The sequence below is a fragment of the Lissotriton helveticus genome, chromosome 9, assembly GCF_964261635.1.
Source record: "Lissotriton helveticus chromosome 9, aLisHel1.1, whole genome shotgun sequence".
NCBI lineage: Eukaryota > Metazoa > Chordata > Amphibia > Caudata > Salamandridae > Lissotriton > Lissotriton helveticus.
This window is the reverse complement of record NC_136070.1, coordinates 136,084,406-136,100,893: the sequence shown is the minus strand read 5'-3', so window position 1 is coordinate 136,100,893 and position 16,488 is coordinate 136,084,406. Positions and strand designations below refer to the sequence as shown.

Sequence of the window (16,488 nt, the reverse complement as noted above, 5' to 3'; positions counted from 1 at the left end):
TGGATGACTGAAAGGGTGGATGGGTGGAAGGATGAGTGACTGGGTGGATGGATGAGTAAGAGAAAGGATGGCTGGTTGGGTGAAAGGGTAAACGGTTGGATGGATGAGTGAATGGATGGATGGGTAGAAGAGTGGATGGATGATGTACAGATGGATAGGGTGAAAGGGCGGATGGATGGATAATGGATGGATGAGTGAAAGGATGGTTGAAGGGATGGATGAGTGAAATGATAGATGGAAGGATACATGATGGATAGGTTTGCAAATGGCTGAACATGTCTAGATATGGCTGGGCTTACTTATATACTATTGCGCGACCTCTGATGTGTCTGTAAAACGTATCCAATTGTCCTGAAGTTTTGTCCTGAATTTTGACCTCCTGTCCTGAATTTGTGTCCTGAATTTTGACCCTTTGTCCTGAATTTTTACACTCACCGTCCTGAATTTGCACCAATGCCAGTTGGTCACCCTAGCCACAGACACATGTGCTTCCCCTTCTGTAATACTAATAGCGGTGGCACACATGAAGCACACGTGCTATCATCAGAGGGCATTCCCTCATTTGCAGGGAAATGAGGACACAGAGGCAAAGAAGCTGTCAGGAGGTGCAACAGCAGCCTGCCACCTTTAAAAGGTGGCACACTGTCGTTGTGCCCCCTGATGGCAATCCTCTGGAGGGGGAAAAGTAGCCCTATGGATCCCCCACACATCCCCTTTGCAGACGGGTGCAATCACTCACTAAAACTGCCTGCAAGGGGATCTCTAATCCCCCCTTAAAAGTGCAGGCGTGTTGTGAAACATGGAGCGGCTTTAAAGCAACCACTCTGTTTTTCACATGTATGCGCTGCCCCCAGGCATTTCCAGGTTTAAGGTTTTGCATAAATCTGGAAATGTGTCTGGTTTTATGGGTGTTGCGTGGGAACACCCACAGCAACACCCATGGAACGTCCCTTTCACGCAAAGTGCTGCGCGTAAAGGGGCCATATTTACAAGGACAGGAAAAGCCACCCAGGGTGGTTTTTCCTGTCCTTGTAAATATGGGGCAAAGAAATGCGCTGCCAATGCGTCACACAAAGTGACGTACTGGCAGCGCAAGGGGCTTGTAAATCTGCCCCCTAAATATTTAAAACGAGCTGGCAAGATTAAAATTAAAATATAGGGTGCCCTTGAATATTCCCACTTGGTTCTACTCTGGAAAAAAACACTTCAGACTGCACTTGACCCGGACACACTGGAATGGCTTGGGACAGCAGACATCTCTCCATGACCGTATGTGGCCATATTCTCCTCACCAGCACTCTTGTCAGAGGAAAGACTTAATACCATTCAAGACTGGGGCAAAAACCTTTGACTGGCTGCATAAAAAGAAGACAACAATTTTGCTACATAGGACAGTTGGCTTCTGGCTATGATTCCACTGGACAGAACTTTGTGCCATATAAGCAACCTCTCTGCTCACATTCATGGCTCTTGTAGCAAAAAATGTTATTTTTATATTTTCATATAGATAATTCTACAATTCATAATTTTATATTTGATTCTTGCAGAAACACTAGGTGACCAGCAAAAAAGTAGTTGCCAGAAATCTTAATAGCCCATCCTTCGGTATTTCTGTAAACTGTCTACTCTATGGCAAAGTCACCTGGGACACTAATCAGTCAAGAAGATATAAAAACAAGCTCCTTGAAAGCCCTAGAGAACATAGCCCAGTGTCTTCTTATAAGATTGTGGTTTGACACAAGAAACATATAAAATGATTTTGTAGAAAGGAGTTCAAACAAATTAGTCTCTAATTAAAGTTCTACAACATGTCGGAGGAAGCAGAGATGCACATGGCAGAAACACATAGCTGTGGTGTTCTTATAATTTAATACAAAATGTTTATGCACTGCGGGTGCACAATAACTGGGATGCAAAAGTGAAAAGTATCACAATCCTTATCCATCTTGATCTCATAAGAACTATTCAGTGATATTGTTTGAACTGCCAAGCGAACGCATGTCATGTGGTACACACTCAGTCACTCCTGGTTCCTGAACCAACAGAACTTTGCATTCTGGACCTTAACGTTTCTTAATTTTCTGTTATTTGCATGGTTATCAAAATCCCGGCAGACAAAATGGCGTTGGCAAATTTTAAGGTTGGGCCTAGCTGTAGATGGGACATGCGAGATGGGGCCGCCTGGCAGCCATGCATAGCCCAGTTGATAAATAGAATATTGTGGTTCATGGAAGCTGTGGATAGCCAAGTAGGGTCACACTACAGGGTTACTTAACAAGGCAGCGTTCAAAAATAGTACATTTGACACATATAGACAGTCCCCACCTTTGACATTCTCCGGATTCGTGTCAACTTCGACTTCTAAACAGGAAACTTCTCGGGCCTAAAAGTGAGCAAAGAGGACAGTTAAGTGTTTGTTTTGCTTCCTGAGCAGTCGCTATCGCGGGCCGTGCACATCTTCCTGCTGTCAGCCCCCTCCCTGATTCACCCCGGTTGACTCGACCGGCTGATCCCAGGGGCTCGCGCGCTCTAGTTTCCTGTCTGAACCGCAGGACGAGGTGGCAGCCAACGTGAGGCGACGGGACGCCATTTAACGTCATGACATGGATAAGATAACTACAGCTTTCTCGGAGGGGACACCGAGCACACAGGGCTCATCATGTTTCTCTGCTGGCAGAATAGACAGAGCTTAGAGCTATCAAGCACAGAGGAATGTCTCATGAGGGGCAGCCGGTGAAAAGAAAACTACACTCAGCTCTCCACCCAATTCAGTATCTCAAACATCAGCTGCAGGGGATGAAGTGAAGAATATGCTTTTGTTTGATGACGTCTTGGGTTTTAATGTCCATTGGGCCGTTATGCACTGGAAGACTCATATGCAGTCCTTTGGGCCCTGCTAACTATACCCTTTTTAAGCAATATGAAAAAGGCGGGCTCTAAAAGGGGTGTGGCTTATTAAGTGCATCCAAGAAACTTCTACACCAGCTCTTTCTATCTCACTTAAGGTGCCTAACACATGTGAACCCTATGCTTGACAATTTCTTTTGTGTTTAAGAAGCTTTATTAATATGAATTAAAGGCAAGGTACAACATCAACATAGAAGATTAGAGAAAAAAATAACAAAAAGGAAAAATAGCAATTATATATGAAAAAACACACAATGAAAAACCTTTATACGATAGGTGTTAAAACAGAGATAGACAAATGAGTACCATATTACAATAGCATTTTTGGAATTTTATATAAAGTAAGGAAGGAAAAAGGAGAGAAAGAGAGAGAAATAAAGAGGGAGAGAGGGAGAAGAGGAAGATATAGAGGAACAGAAAACTTATCAATTACTGTAATAAAAATTATCTGACAAGCACAATGTGCTTGAAAATTTCTTAAATTTCTAAAAATTATAAGGGGGGCGGGGGAGGGGGGTGTGTAAAAGCACCTGAGGCTCGTGGGCTAACCCGGCTTCAAAACGGTCTTCCAAAAATCATCAGCGAGGTTGCCCTCTTATCATGTTATTTATTCTGGTTTCTCTGTCCCTTTCGGACAAGCAAATAATGCCTATTTTAAGAAAACCCAATGAGTGTGCAAGCTCTTTAATGATTTTTCAATTTCATATAGGTCACAAGCAATAAAACACTTGCCAAGGTAATTTTACATGGAATTTGGTTATTCACGTGAAATGAAATAATATCTTTGGCCCTGGGACACCAATGGTAACCATCTGGGTCCACTTTGTCGCTTCGTCTCAAGCCACGGAGGGGACTTTCAGTGATAATGTATTTCATTTCGCGCTTGTGAGACGCAAGGAGTTACAATATTTTCTTTCTCTAGTTAGGGAAGGACAGAAACGGAGGACCCTATTTAACCCTTATTTAATGTCTGTGTTTTTGTATTACCAGGGCTCGGCCCTGGAAGGCACTGACACACTTAGAGCACTCCCCCGCTCCCCATACACAATGCACATGGGAGCTGTAAAGAATATTAGAAAAAAGTAACAAAGGAAAAAAAGAGAGAGAAAGAGAAAAAGAAAGGAAATATACAAAAGGGTGAGGTATCTGACTGGAAGGGGGTGTACACATACATGCACAAATGGGAAAAAAAAGAATAATAGAAAGACTAGAGGAGGAAGAAAAGTGAGAAAAAACAAAATTAAACTGAAAGTAGAGGGAAATGCTGGTTAGGGATTCTGGAAGGACCAATAGCTGGTTCTTGAATAAGTGTGTCAAAATGATCTGCATTATTTTCTAACATGGCAGGTGTGACATGGTCGCTTTAATACTCATTGAGGAACAGCCTAGACAGCTCTAATATGCTTCTGGATGTATTTCTACTTGAATGTGCTGTTTCTCTTTTTTTGGCAGCCATGACATAAAATATCAGCCATGTTGGTAAAAAGTGGCAACCCTAGGGAAAGAGTAAAGGAGATAAAGAAATAGGAATTAAGAAAGGAAAGTATGGCGAAGGCAAGAAGTAAAGTAAGACAGGGGAAGAAACTAAATACTAGAAAGATTGTAGAAAAGAACAAACAAAGTTGGAAGTGAAGAAGAATGAAAGATAAAAAAATAGGAAGCAAGGTAGTGATCGAGGGTTTGATGAAAGACATGATAAATGAAAGAATATTATAGGAAAATAAGAATATTCATGAAGGGCAAATAGTTACCACTATTACTCCATTAGTTAGGATTTTTTCAGATGACTCAGGGCTGAAAATAGTTCAAACATGGTTAATATAAATGAATCATACCAAAATAAAATCATACAATTTTTTTGTTAGTTCATGGCGGTAAAACTGTACAGCTGTGTTGCAGGGACATCTTGTGGCCAGTTGTATTTATTAATTTATTCCAGTTAGATAAGGATTGTAAATCAAATAAATATATGAATAAGCTGTGCTGAGAAACAGGAGAATAGTGCAGTTATAAAAATAAATAGTGCCTTCAATCATACTGTTGTAATAAATACAAATTGTTATCTCTTGCTGGTCCCAGCCCTGTAACTTAGAGACCAAGTAGTTCCGAAAGTCCATAAAGACCTGGCTATTCCGCTAATCCTCTGGACCCTGCCAGCGCCTGGATACCCTCACGCGTGGCAAGAAGCGCTCTACAAATCTACTGATTGATTGGTTGATTGAAGCCTAACCTGAGACATCTACCTTCTATAGCGCACAGCCGGATAGTTTAAGAACTCCTTTCCCAGGGAGCAGTGTAAAATTGCCACAGCTCTCCCAGAATTCTGTTTCCTGTCTGCGTAGATTGCAGAAATCACACAAAGCTGCCAGGTGTTTGTGTATGGGTATCTTTGGTATGTAAAAGAGGACATAGGATTTAGGTACCCTACACACGTTTAAGCTTTGGAATTGGGACTTTCTGATTCTTTCCTCAATGATCTGACCTTTAGAAACTGAGGCACACCGGATGTCTGGCCCTTTAACACCAGTTACCAACAAGAGCTTCACTACTTTAGGTCTTTAAGAAAGTGGAGTGTGTGCAATTGCTCAATTTCATCAGAGGGCACCTGGGGTCTGGTAAGACTTAATGTTTGGCAATATTATGCAGATAATTCTGTTGCTTCATATGATGCTCAAGTTCCTAGAAGACCCAAAAGTTAATGCACCAAGAAATGGCTGTACGGAATTACAACGCGGGCTTTTACCCCGTATGCCATTACAACGCAGTTTTTACAACGCAAGTTGTTACAACGACTTGCGTTGGGGGGCACTGGATAGTGGAATAGTTTAATTTTCTATTCCAACTCCAGCCCACTTTGACAGTAGGGAAGGTGTTGGATAGAAAATTAAACTATTCCCTATCCTACAGCACCCTCGAGCGCAAGTCGTTGTAACGACTTGCGTTGAAATAAGCAGTGTTGTAATAGCAGTACGGGGTAATGCCCGCGTTGTTATGGATGTTTCCCCCAAGAAATGCTCCCCTACCTCATTCTCTTCTTCACCTCCTTTTCCATACAGTTTCAGTCTTTCAACAGATTGTACGTCAGAATATTGAGTTCTATTATTTTTGGGCCATAATATTGTATGTAGCAAAAAGATCGACAACCAAAATATTGAAAAAGTCATTATATATAGGTAAATGTAGATTTGCTAGAATCTTAACTTCATATCTACATACCTTAAAGATATATCTGGTCACCGTACATATATGTGGAGTTAAGTATAGCAAACCTGTCTTGCCTCTATACACTCACCTTGTCGACATTGCCGATTTTCTAAGACATTACGATAGCACGATATTCTGGTACCATGCCCTTCTACGGCTGGATAAGGTTCAGAAAGCAGTGGTCTTTATTTTTAGCTAGAGAGATGCTAACTTGAGCCAAGAGCCTACTCTGAACACCAGAACGGTTCTCCAGATTCTGGTTTAGAGCGAGAGAATGATCACTGCCATACATCTGCAAGGTACATTGCCAAGAACTTTGGAAAATGTCCTGGCTTATTTTAACCGCATCAATGCGGCGGCTTTTCCCGCTGTACGCGGCAATTTTGAAATTACTGTGTTACATGACGAGCTCAGCTCGTCATCAGCGCACGGCAGGTTACGCTCGTGACGAGCTGAGCTCGTCATCAGCCCCGAAGGGGTTAAAGAGAATTTGGATTTCGATAATGCTGAACCTTGAACTTAGGCTTGATGTTTTGGCTGCTCTGTGCTCCTTTGGCGCCTGTGCTGCCGCAGCATGACTTCATTTAAGGGACACTGATGAAGAGCGAGCTACAAGCCTGAAAAACAAATGTCTCTTTCGCAGCAGAAAGGACTCAATCCAAGCATTTGAATGTAGTGTCCTTTGACTGTAAAGACGGACTCCTTACTGTCTAGCTGTGGGTTCTGGAGATCCTGCTCCTTTGAGCCCTACTCACAGAAGAGTGAAGGTATCACTCGAGGTGGCCTATGGTATTTCTCTATCTGAGCAGGGGGATTTAGTGTTCTTCTCACCACTGCACTCCTGAGAAGTTCCTTCACTGATGAGAGATGATTGAGGCTTTAACAGATTGGGAAACTTTGCACACCCAATGGAAAACCAAGTGCAGCCGCCGTAGGACTGTTGTGGTGTATTGTCTCAATTTCAAGATGATAATGATCCAATCCATCCTAAATGTTCTGGTACTTGACTGGTTTGGTCATGCATTAACCTATGGGACACCTACTCCCAAACCCCAATCCACTGTCAGCATCAGAGGCTCCTAGAGTTCACATTGGATGGGCCATATTATAATTCACTATTTTGTGTTTCACTCTGTGCTTCTGTCTCTGTTTTGTTACCAATGTGTCAGCATCTCGTGTGAGACTTTTACTCATTGCAGGATGTCACATTCACCCATATCCATATGATGATTAGATGGTTTACAGTCCATCTTATCAACGGATGTACGACGTTACGATGCGTTCCATTACAACGCGTGCTTTCACAACGCGTCCCTTACAACGCAAGTCATTACCACGACTTGCGTTGGGGGCACGGTTTGAGAATAGTATAATTTACTATTCTAACACCAGTCCCCGTGGACACTAGGGAAGGTGTTGGAATAGTAAATATACTATTCTTAATCCTCTAGCGCCCTCCAGCGCAAGTCGTGGTTACGACTTGCGTTGTAACGGACGCGTTGTGAAAGCCTTGTGGAGTAAAATCCGTGTTGTAAAGGATAAATGTAAAAAAAATGTAAATTGATTCTTGTATAGCGCACTACTCACCCGCAAGGGTCTCAAGGCGCTTGTACGAATACCACTGTGGAACCCATCCTGGCTTTCCCTGTGAGGTGTCCACTCCTGGGCACCCCCAAGGTGGAGGCCAGGCATCCTTAGCGTTGTGGGGGCCGTTGTGGAGATTAAGCAAGCTATTGCCCAGAGTTGCAGAGTGGGACTCCATGATTGGAATAGGCACCGAGGCGAGAATTATCAGGTCCGTGGAATTTTTGAGCCCAAGACCCACCGAGGCGGGGAATTGAACCCTGGTCCCGGGCTAGACCTCTGCATCAGGGTCTGCCGCTCTAACCATTGAGCCACACTTCTCAACATTGAGTTCCCCCTTATCAACATACATTGGTGTACATTTAGAACTGTTGTGGACCCAGGGTTGGGGGGGGAGGATCAACCTTACCTGGAATTGCCTCGAGTGTTTGAGCACTTTTTAACAGAGTCAGAGACAGGCTCTTGCTCCCTCTGCAGCAGCCCTGCAAGGTCCTCTCTTGCCTGACAGACTGGCAAACAATCAGATATCTTCTGTCCCTCCAGTGGTTAAATTTCGAGTGAGGCGTGGTGGGTGGCACGTCTGATGGCACCCTGGACAAGGGAAAATCTGAATGCACGCTAGGATATGCCCACCAGCACATAACCCTGGTCCAACCTCAGCTCTTAATGTGGAGAACATTTGGCAGGGGTTACTAGATGGAGTCATGTGGAGTTGACGATCCTGGCCCTGAAAAGGTCAACATAGACTGCAGCTTTCAAGTTATGTCACAGACCCTTTTTTTGGCTTAATGCTAGCATTATGGTGTATAGGGCTCTCTTGGGAGAATGTCTGAGGATTACAGATGCCGGAAGTGCTTGCTTTGTGACTGGTTCTGTCAACATTATAGCACAGCTGGCCGCCACTGGCACAGAAACCCACAGAAGGGATCATTGTGGTTGAGCCGTGTGCCTCCCACTTCCTCTTGTTCATCCCTAATGTCAGCATGGGGTCTGCCCTTTGTAATTAAAACCCTCTAGAGCAGATAGCCACTTAAAGCCAAAGCCCCTTAAATTTTTCTTTCTCCTGCTTTAGGTTTGCATGACGTTGGCTCACTGAGTGGGTGATGTGAGAGTCTTACGGGATGCCGTGGTGCTCCATCCTTCCTGGTGTTTGTTCCAGAGATGTCAACGGATTGTTTTCCTCTTATTCAGCAATAGATATACCATTTCTGTCATCACCTACTGGTTCAGTAGATGGGGAGTTGTTTTACCGTTTAGAGTAAAAATGGTGGTGGCATGTATCTGGTCAAGGCAACAGCTTTCCAGTCATTTGACATGTGGCTTATGCCCATTAGAGCAGCACACAAGGACAGACAGCCTTTCATGATACCTTTGAGAGATGCGAGCACCAAACTACTGTGGTAGCCTATGATCAATTTCACATGGCCTTGCCCCAGTTTATCAAGAATATTTCTTCAAAGGAAATGGCAACTCCTAAGAGGAATGCAGGAGGGAATATACATAGGATATGTGGATATTTGTAGGACAGCCAATTGGTTAACCTCACATACCTTCATCTCTTACTACAAGCGCCAGATCAGGGAGGTATTCATAGTGGGATTTGTCATAGCTGTATAGGACACAGTTGTTCTGTCATTACCTTGTTTTTATTGATAAGCCTAGATGATTACCAGTGCTTTGGCCTGAGGTGTGTTTTTGACAAAACTGTTGATACTGCTTGGTACAGCTAAGTAGTTTAAGGACTGGGATGATGAAGGGGGGTTTATTACCTACAAGCAATCTTCATTTAACTAAATCCAACTTTTCAGTGTCACAGAACTCATCGACCTTTTATCCCTACCGGCAGAGATAATGGATGTTGACATATGTTCTGCTTTGGTGCACATTGCAGCGATGTTTGAAAGAAGAAGTGGTTGTATTCCTACCCACACATAAGTAGGGTCCTTCATTTAATTGTAAGGCTGGGAACCACAAAATGTGTCTATCTTGGCCTGCTTCATTTGCATAATCTAGTGACTGGGACGAGAGAGGGTTTGCGTCAGTGTAATGATACTCAGTTCATCCCACCTGACAGTCTACTAAACCTTTCTCAACCAATGACTTTCACCCCGGAAGCAAAGGCAGAGCTTAGAAGTATGCAAATTCCTACTGAAGAACTACATTTACCTTTATAGTTTCAATAAAACCCCCAGCCTATTGCTTTTTGTAGTTTACACAGAAACTGCATTCTACCATATTTCTAAAATGTTTCTTTATTAAAAAAAAAACTTAGGCTAGGCACTTACGCACTTTTAGAAGATGTGTCTCTCTCCCTGTGGGTGGCAATTGCCCACTGTAAATAAATACATAGATAACTATGCATATTTTCTGGCGGGTCTATAAACTGAATAGCAGGATTTTGTTTTCCCTCTCAAATTGCACTTTAATTGTATCAGATTATGAAGTCCAGCAACTTCTAATGTTTGGCCTAATGCTGAAAATTTGCTGAACTGGTGTTTTTTAAATGTGACCTTATGGTTGTTTTTTATATATGCCAAATACATCTATTTTGATAATTATCATTTCCCAGACACTGCTTAAAATCTTATGTTATTTGTGTAGTGTAAAGTTTGCCCTTAGTATTGCTTTTCCTCGCTTTTTGGTAGTCAAGGGGCAACTATTTAAATGGGTCTGAGGTTTCCATGGCACATTGGAATCCGATGCGGCTTGTAACATTTTGCTAAAAGTAATCTGAGGGTTTTGATAGAAAGAGTGTAACCTGGCATACAAATTACTACAGGAATAGATAGAGAACATATTATGATTAACCGTGTTATGAGACGTGATGAGGGGCATGGCAGTGAATAGACACATGAAGCTATGTATTTCATCAGTTCGATTTGCAGGTTTCTAGTAATTGTTTATAGAAATGTATCCCATATATTATTTACAAAATATTGTCCCACTGGGTGTAAATTGCCTACAATTAACTTCAATGGGGTGACATGTTTGAAAACCATACTTAGGACAAGATATTTCTGGTAAAATGATATTTTGGATACAGTATTCTCATACCATACTATATCAAATTGATTCTAGAACTAAGAAATGTTGATATTATGGTGGGCTACCCAACTTACCCAAGTGAAGATCTTTATTAAAATCCCACATTATTAAGCACTTTAATAAAAAGAAATACTGCTCGCTCTACTCACATTCTGGTCATTTTGAATTCTACATCCAGCTCCTCCATTCCCTGTAATTACAATAAAAACAGGTGGTTAGGGTGTACCTTACAGTTTCATATTTATAGCAGAATAACAGAGTACACGGGGCTTAATAGGGCATCTTTTGGCTTTCAGAACGGGAAACAGCAATGCCTTCCTTTACAGTCTGGTGCTCAATCTATGGCGGTAATTACAGCACAGCAGTCGGGGGGTGCACTGTTACCTCAGACTAAGCAGTGTCTAAACATAAATGGGAATACTTAGCAGGGGTCACATTTACCACTTGTTTTTCCACTAATGTACAGAGAAGTTAGGCCTTTATGCACCAGCCCTTTTCCCTATAGACACAGAATGGGTAAAACCCTTTGATACATCTAGCCCTTAATTCTGCACACAGTGTGGCCAGAATGCATTTTGGTCGAATATTCCTGTCCTATGATGTGCAATATCAGTCTATACGGGTACTCATAGGGAGATTTTAGTACCAATAATAGTTGTTGTTTGTTATCTGTTTTTATGATATGCCAATAAAAAGTTCAAACATAGTGCATGTTGACAATGCGGTGATCCAGCACTCTTCTGAATAGGCGTAATCTGTGGTAATGCGAGTAATGCACTGTTCAGACATTTACTGGACACTCGAACCGAGGCCCTGGAATTATTTATTCGAATGTGTCTTAAGAACCATGTACTGAATACCCAAGTTCGGGGTGAGTTTACTGCTATGACTCAGCATACAGGTGAGTGGTTTTGATGTAGCACTGCGCATGAAAGCTGGGACTTGTGGCTTAGTGGACTGATGTGTCCACTGTAAAGACCTCAGTTTGACCTCATCATCACAGGTTCAAATACCAGCGCGTCCACTCAGCCTTTCATCCTTCCGAGGTCAATAAAATTAGTACCGTTGGGTAACAATCAACATCTGTTATTCAGGGCAAGATACCCTTCTGGGTGAACGTGCGCTTTACGAATACACGTTATGAGGTGATGTACATAGACCACCTTACAGAAATCTGGGTTTGAAAAAGACGAGGGGTGTGTCATTAGGACAGTACGCTTTTTTGAAATAACACGTGTTTAAAAGCCTATGCACGGGTTTTATGTCAAAATATTGTATGTAGAAATTTAATCTGATACAGTGTCCTAAATATTGTCCCATTGGACATAGATTTTCTATTGTTAAATACAATTATGTGACATTTTTATAAACAATATTTGGGACACAATATTTATGTCAGATGAGATTCTGATACTGATATTCTGGTCTCATTCTGAGGCAGAGAGATCAAGGAATTTACCCAGAATTGTACAACTTTTTGTTCAAGTGGGAAGTTGGAATAAGAAGTCAGGCCCAATGATTCCAAAATCAGCATTCAGGCACTAGACTACATCTTCTCACATGAGGAAACGTATTCATGCTTGCATTAGTCCCTGCGTGAAGCCTTCATGTTACCTCCTAAACAAAGCGTCTAAATGGATCAACTCTCCTTCAGGCTCCATTCTGAACACTTCTGCAAATGGGAGTTTGTACCCACTTCAGAATTACAATATACCTCATTGTACTGCAATATACTGGAATATACTGCAATATACTGCAATGTACTGCAATAGACCACAATATACCGCTATATACTGCAATATATCGCATTTACCGCCATATTCTGTAATATACAGCAATATACTGCAATATACCGCAATTTGCTGCAATATACCGCCCTTGGCAAATTTTCCCTATACAGATTTTGGCAGGACTCATCTGATGAAATATTAACAAGGAATAGTGATCCAAGAAGGGAAAATGTACTTCAGTCAGGTGTGCAAATTCCAGTATCATATGGTACGCGTCTCATTCTGAGTACTGGAGCTCATGATGGCGAGATAATGCAGCACCTGGTAAATATCGCACCCTGCGGGGTCACTATTTACCAGGTGCAGTATTACCTCCCCAAATGCTCATTCTAGACTACACCTACGTTACGGGAAAGATTTAGTTTATAAAGAAGCAGTGACAAATGAAACCCATGCAGGTTCATGCAGTACAGTGCAGAGTAGTTGTTGTTTAGCTGAAAAATCTGAAAATGTTGAGCTGGTTCCCTTAACCTCAGAAAGTGCTTACTTTGAGCTGGTGGTTGCCCGTGGAGGCTACCGGTGCTCGTTTTTGGGGTCTGACACTTATTTTTCAACATCAGGCTTTTCCAGAGAGCAAGAGAGTGAAAAACACTCGAAGGGGAAAGAAGGAGGAAGAGAAAGACGGAAAAACTCTCACAAAGGGACGAAGCAGAAACCTGCAAGAGTGAAATAAAGATGCAGGGAGTGACTGGGAGTGGATAAAAGAGACAGAAGGTGGCTCTACGTCAGTGCTTTATTTGTTAAAGAAAGAGTAGCAGTGCCCAAAGCTCTACTCAGAAGCCCACTGCAGGCACGCTATTAAATGTCGGCAGGCAGCATACCAAGGCTGTCTAGCCTTTAATCCTCCCCAAGCCCCTTTAATCCACTTCCAGACACTGCTGCCCCTTTAGATCACTCCTTTGGGTTCCTGCTTTCTCCTTTGTGACAAATTATCCATCTTTCTCCTCTTTATGTGTTTTTCCCTCTCATGTTCTCGAGAAATATAAAAATATATAAAATGAGGAAAAGTAAGTTCCTGTCTCCAAAAATGAGTGTTGGTTCCCCCCACTGGCAAACATAGGATCAAATTAAGCTCTGGATTTAAGACTGTGCAGCACTGGTATTTGGCGCAGGTCTTCTGAACAGAGGGCACCCGCACTCATTCTTTTACAAATTAAGCACTGACTTCAGCCTTTCCATTTAGCACCAGGGAAAAAGTGATTATTACATTCATAGAGTGGATGTTAAGGCTAATCAGAAAATCTTGAATTCTGGGATTAACATTTGTTTTCTCTATTGTACATCTGCTCAAGTGAAATTGCATCGCAGGAACACAATGAAGTCAGGGTCGGGCAGCCGGAGTAGGTGTCTGCCTTGCAGGTGTGGGTGGATTTGTTAGAGCTAATAGTCCGGTTTATTAATGCATGTTTGGTTATCCAGGAGATCCCACCGAAATCGCCATTGAGTATAGCTTTCACTTATATCAAACCACAAGTATGAGACTGGCCCATGGCCAGGCCCTGCTCAGTTGTCTGTAGCATTATCAGCCCTGTGGTTCTACCACTTTCACCACCCAAGCACAGTAGCACATGAGAGTCAGTGTGGCAATGGGATTTTAGGGCATTGCTATTTGCAGTAAAATCCAGTATTTGTAAAGTGCAAACAATTGCCCGAAGGCGTGAAGGCGCTGGGGGCTGTCGGGAAGATTAAGCGAGCTATTGTCCAGAGTCACATGCTGCTGAGCTGAGCTGACCTGCCGCCGGTGTCAGGGATCGAACTGTGATCCCCGTTAGGGTGACCAACCGTCCGTAAATTTCGAAGACCGTCCGTAATTTGGATTTCACGTCCGCTGACCATGACGATCCCTTTTACAGACACCTCCTGGCCGTAATTTTGGGCATTGGGGAATAACACTGTTCCGCTGCCCAATACTTCAGCTCCCCGATGGGACCACCTCGCACTCCTCTGAGCACAAGAGCAGCCCCACGCGCCCATTGTCAATCTGTCTGTGGCCGATTGCCACATATAGAAAGACAATGGGCTAGTCCCTGCTCTTACTGCATGTGGTGGCCTCCTCCTGCCTCCGTCTAGGGCTGGACATTCCGTCAGGTGGAAGAAATGAACAAAAACGCCCATGTTGCTAGGTGAGGATCCAGTTCATGAAAAGGTGGTGAAACAAGTTTTAAAAAAAGGGTTATGGGTCTTTCACTGTCTCATCATTTTAAAACTGATGCATTTTCAATGTTATATTCAACTAAGCCATGGGTGCTGCTTTTTTAAAATTGTATGCAACTAGCAACCATTGACAAAGCCAATAGTTCTGGCTTGTAGGTGTAACACCACTTGTTGTGTTATATATCTGGATGCAATGACAGAAGCAGCAAATTACCAGTCGGGCGGCACACTATGCTAAGCACAGATTTTTAGCTTAGGTGTTTTAAGCCATGCCCTTAATTACATCAAACACCCCCTTTAGAGAGACCCCCCAGTTTTTTTCATTCCACTTAAAGCCCTGGAAACAACACCATGTCACAGTGGCACTGTGCATCATGCATGACTCATGACTTCCACGTTTTTGGAATGTCTATGTACAGGGGCATAGTGAGCTCTCCCCCGCCCTACCCCTTGCATTACGAACTACAGCAGGGGTGAAGTCCTTGATGGGCCTCTTCTATCTGCAACTCAGCAGACAAAGGCTCAGCTCATAATTAATGTGAAAAGGTGAACAAGTGAGTAAGTGAAGGGATGGGTGGATGGCAGGATTGATTAGTGAAAGGGTGAATGGATGAATGTAAGGGTGAATGGGTGGATAATGAGAGAAAGGATTGACGGATGAGTCAGTGTAAGGATGGATGAGAGAAAAGGGAAATAGGTGGATGTATGGGTGGAAGGGTAGATTGACGGGTAAAAGGATGAATGGATGAGTGAAAGGGGGATGACAGGCGAGAGAATGGGTGGATGGATGAGTGAACTGATGGATGGATTGATGAATTGATATGTGAAAGGGTGAATGGATGGATGGATGAGTGAAAGGGCGGATGTAAGGCTGGATGAGTGAGTGAAAGGGAGGATGGATGGACAGAAGGGTGGCTACATGAGTGTAGGAGTGAAAGGGTGGGTGGGTGGATGGATGAGAGAAAGGATGGATGGGTGAGTGAAGGAGTCAAAGGGTGGATGGATGAGTAAAAGGATGGATGAGTGATAGGGTCAATGGATGGGTTCATGAATGGATGAGTAGATGGATGGTGGATGGAAGGATGGATGGATGGATGGCTAAATGAAAGAGGGATGGAGAGAGAAAAGATGGATGGATGGATGGATGACTAAAAGGGTGGATGAGTGGAAGGATTAGTGACTAGGTGGATGAATGAGTTAGTGAAAGGATGGCTGGATGCGGAAAAGGTAGATGGCTAGGTGGGTGAGTGAATGTATGGATGAGTGGAAGAGTGTATGGATGAGTCTACAGATGGATACAGTGAAAGGATGAATGGAGGGATGGATGATTGAAAGGGTGGTTGTAGGGATGGATGAGTGGAATGATGGGTGGATGGAAGGATAGATGATGGATAGGTTTGCAAATGGTTGAATATTGATAAGGATGGGCACACAGATGGAAGGACAGAATGAATGGTGCAAGACTGAATGATGGATGAAAGACTGATTGCACCTTGTAAACCCCATTATCTTAAGTACAATTCCTATAGATTGACTTTCACATTTATATAAGTCATTGTCTCAATATAATAGGTGTGTGATGTAACACACTTAGACACCCTGTCCTACTTACTTAGGATGAGAAGCAGTATAAAAGAAATTAAATACACATGAGAGAGGGTGTATGTGAAGATGAGGGTACCATTGAAGAGTGGTAGCAAGGCTGGACTGGCCGGACCAGGCATAAGGCATTTCCCTAGGAGGCTGGAAAGACCTGCACATTTGCTCAAAGCTGCGCGCATACTGAAAAACCATGAAGTGCACA

The 16,488-nt window shown here is 42.9% G+C and overlaps 1 protein-coding gene across 1 annotated transcript in view; it reads right to left on the bottom strand.

Annotated features, from left to right (window-relative positions):
* LOC144781025 (cytosolic phospholipase A2 delta-like) overlaps positions 1 to 16,488 on the bottom strand; it is a 136,468-nt gene that overhangs the window by 77,587 nt on the left and 42,393 nt on the right. Inside the window, exons 5-7 of the mRNA XM_078659640.1 lie at positions 10,890 to 10,930; positions 4,659 to 4,701; positions 2,326 to 2,383 (exon numbers count right to left, since the gene is read on the bottom strand). Coding sequence (XP_078515766.1) covers positions 2,326 to 2,383; positions 4,659 to 4,701; positions 10,890 to 10,930 — 142 coding nt within the window. The remainder of the gene's footprint in view (positions 1 to 2,325; positions 2,384 to 4,658; positions 4,702 to 10,889; positions 10,931 to 16,488) is intronic.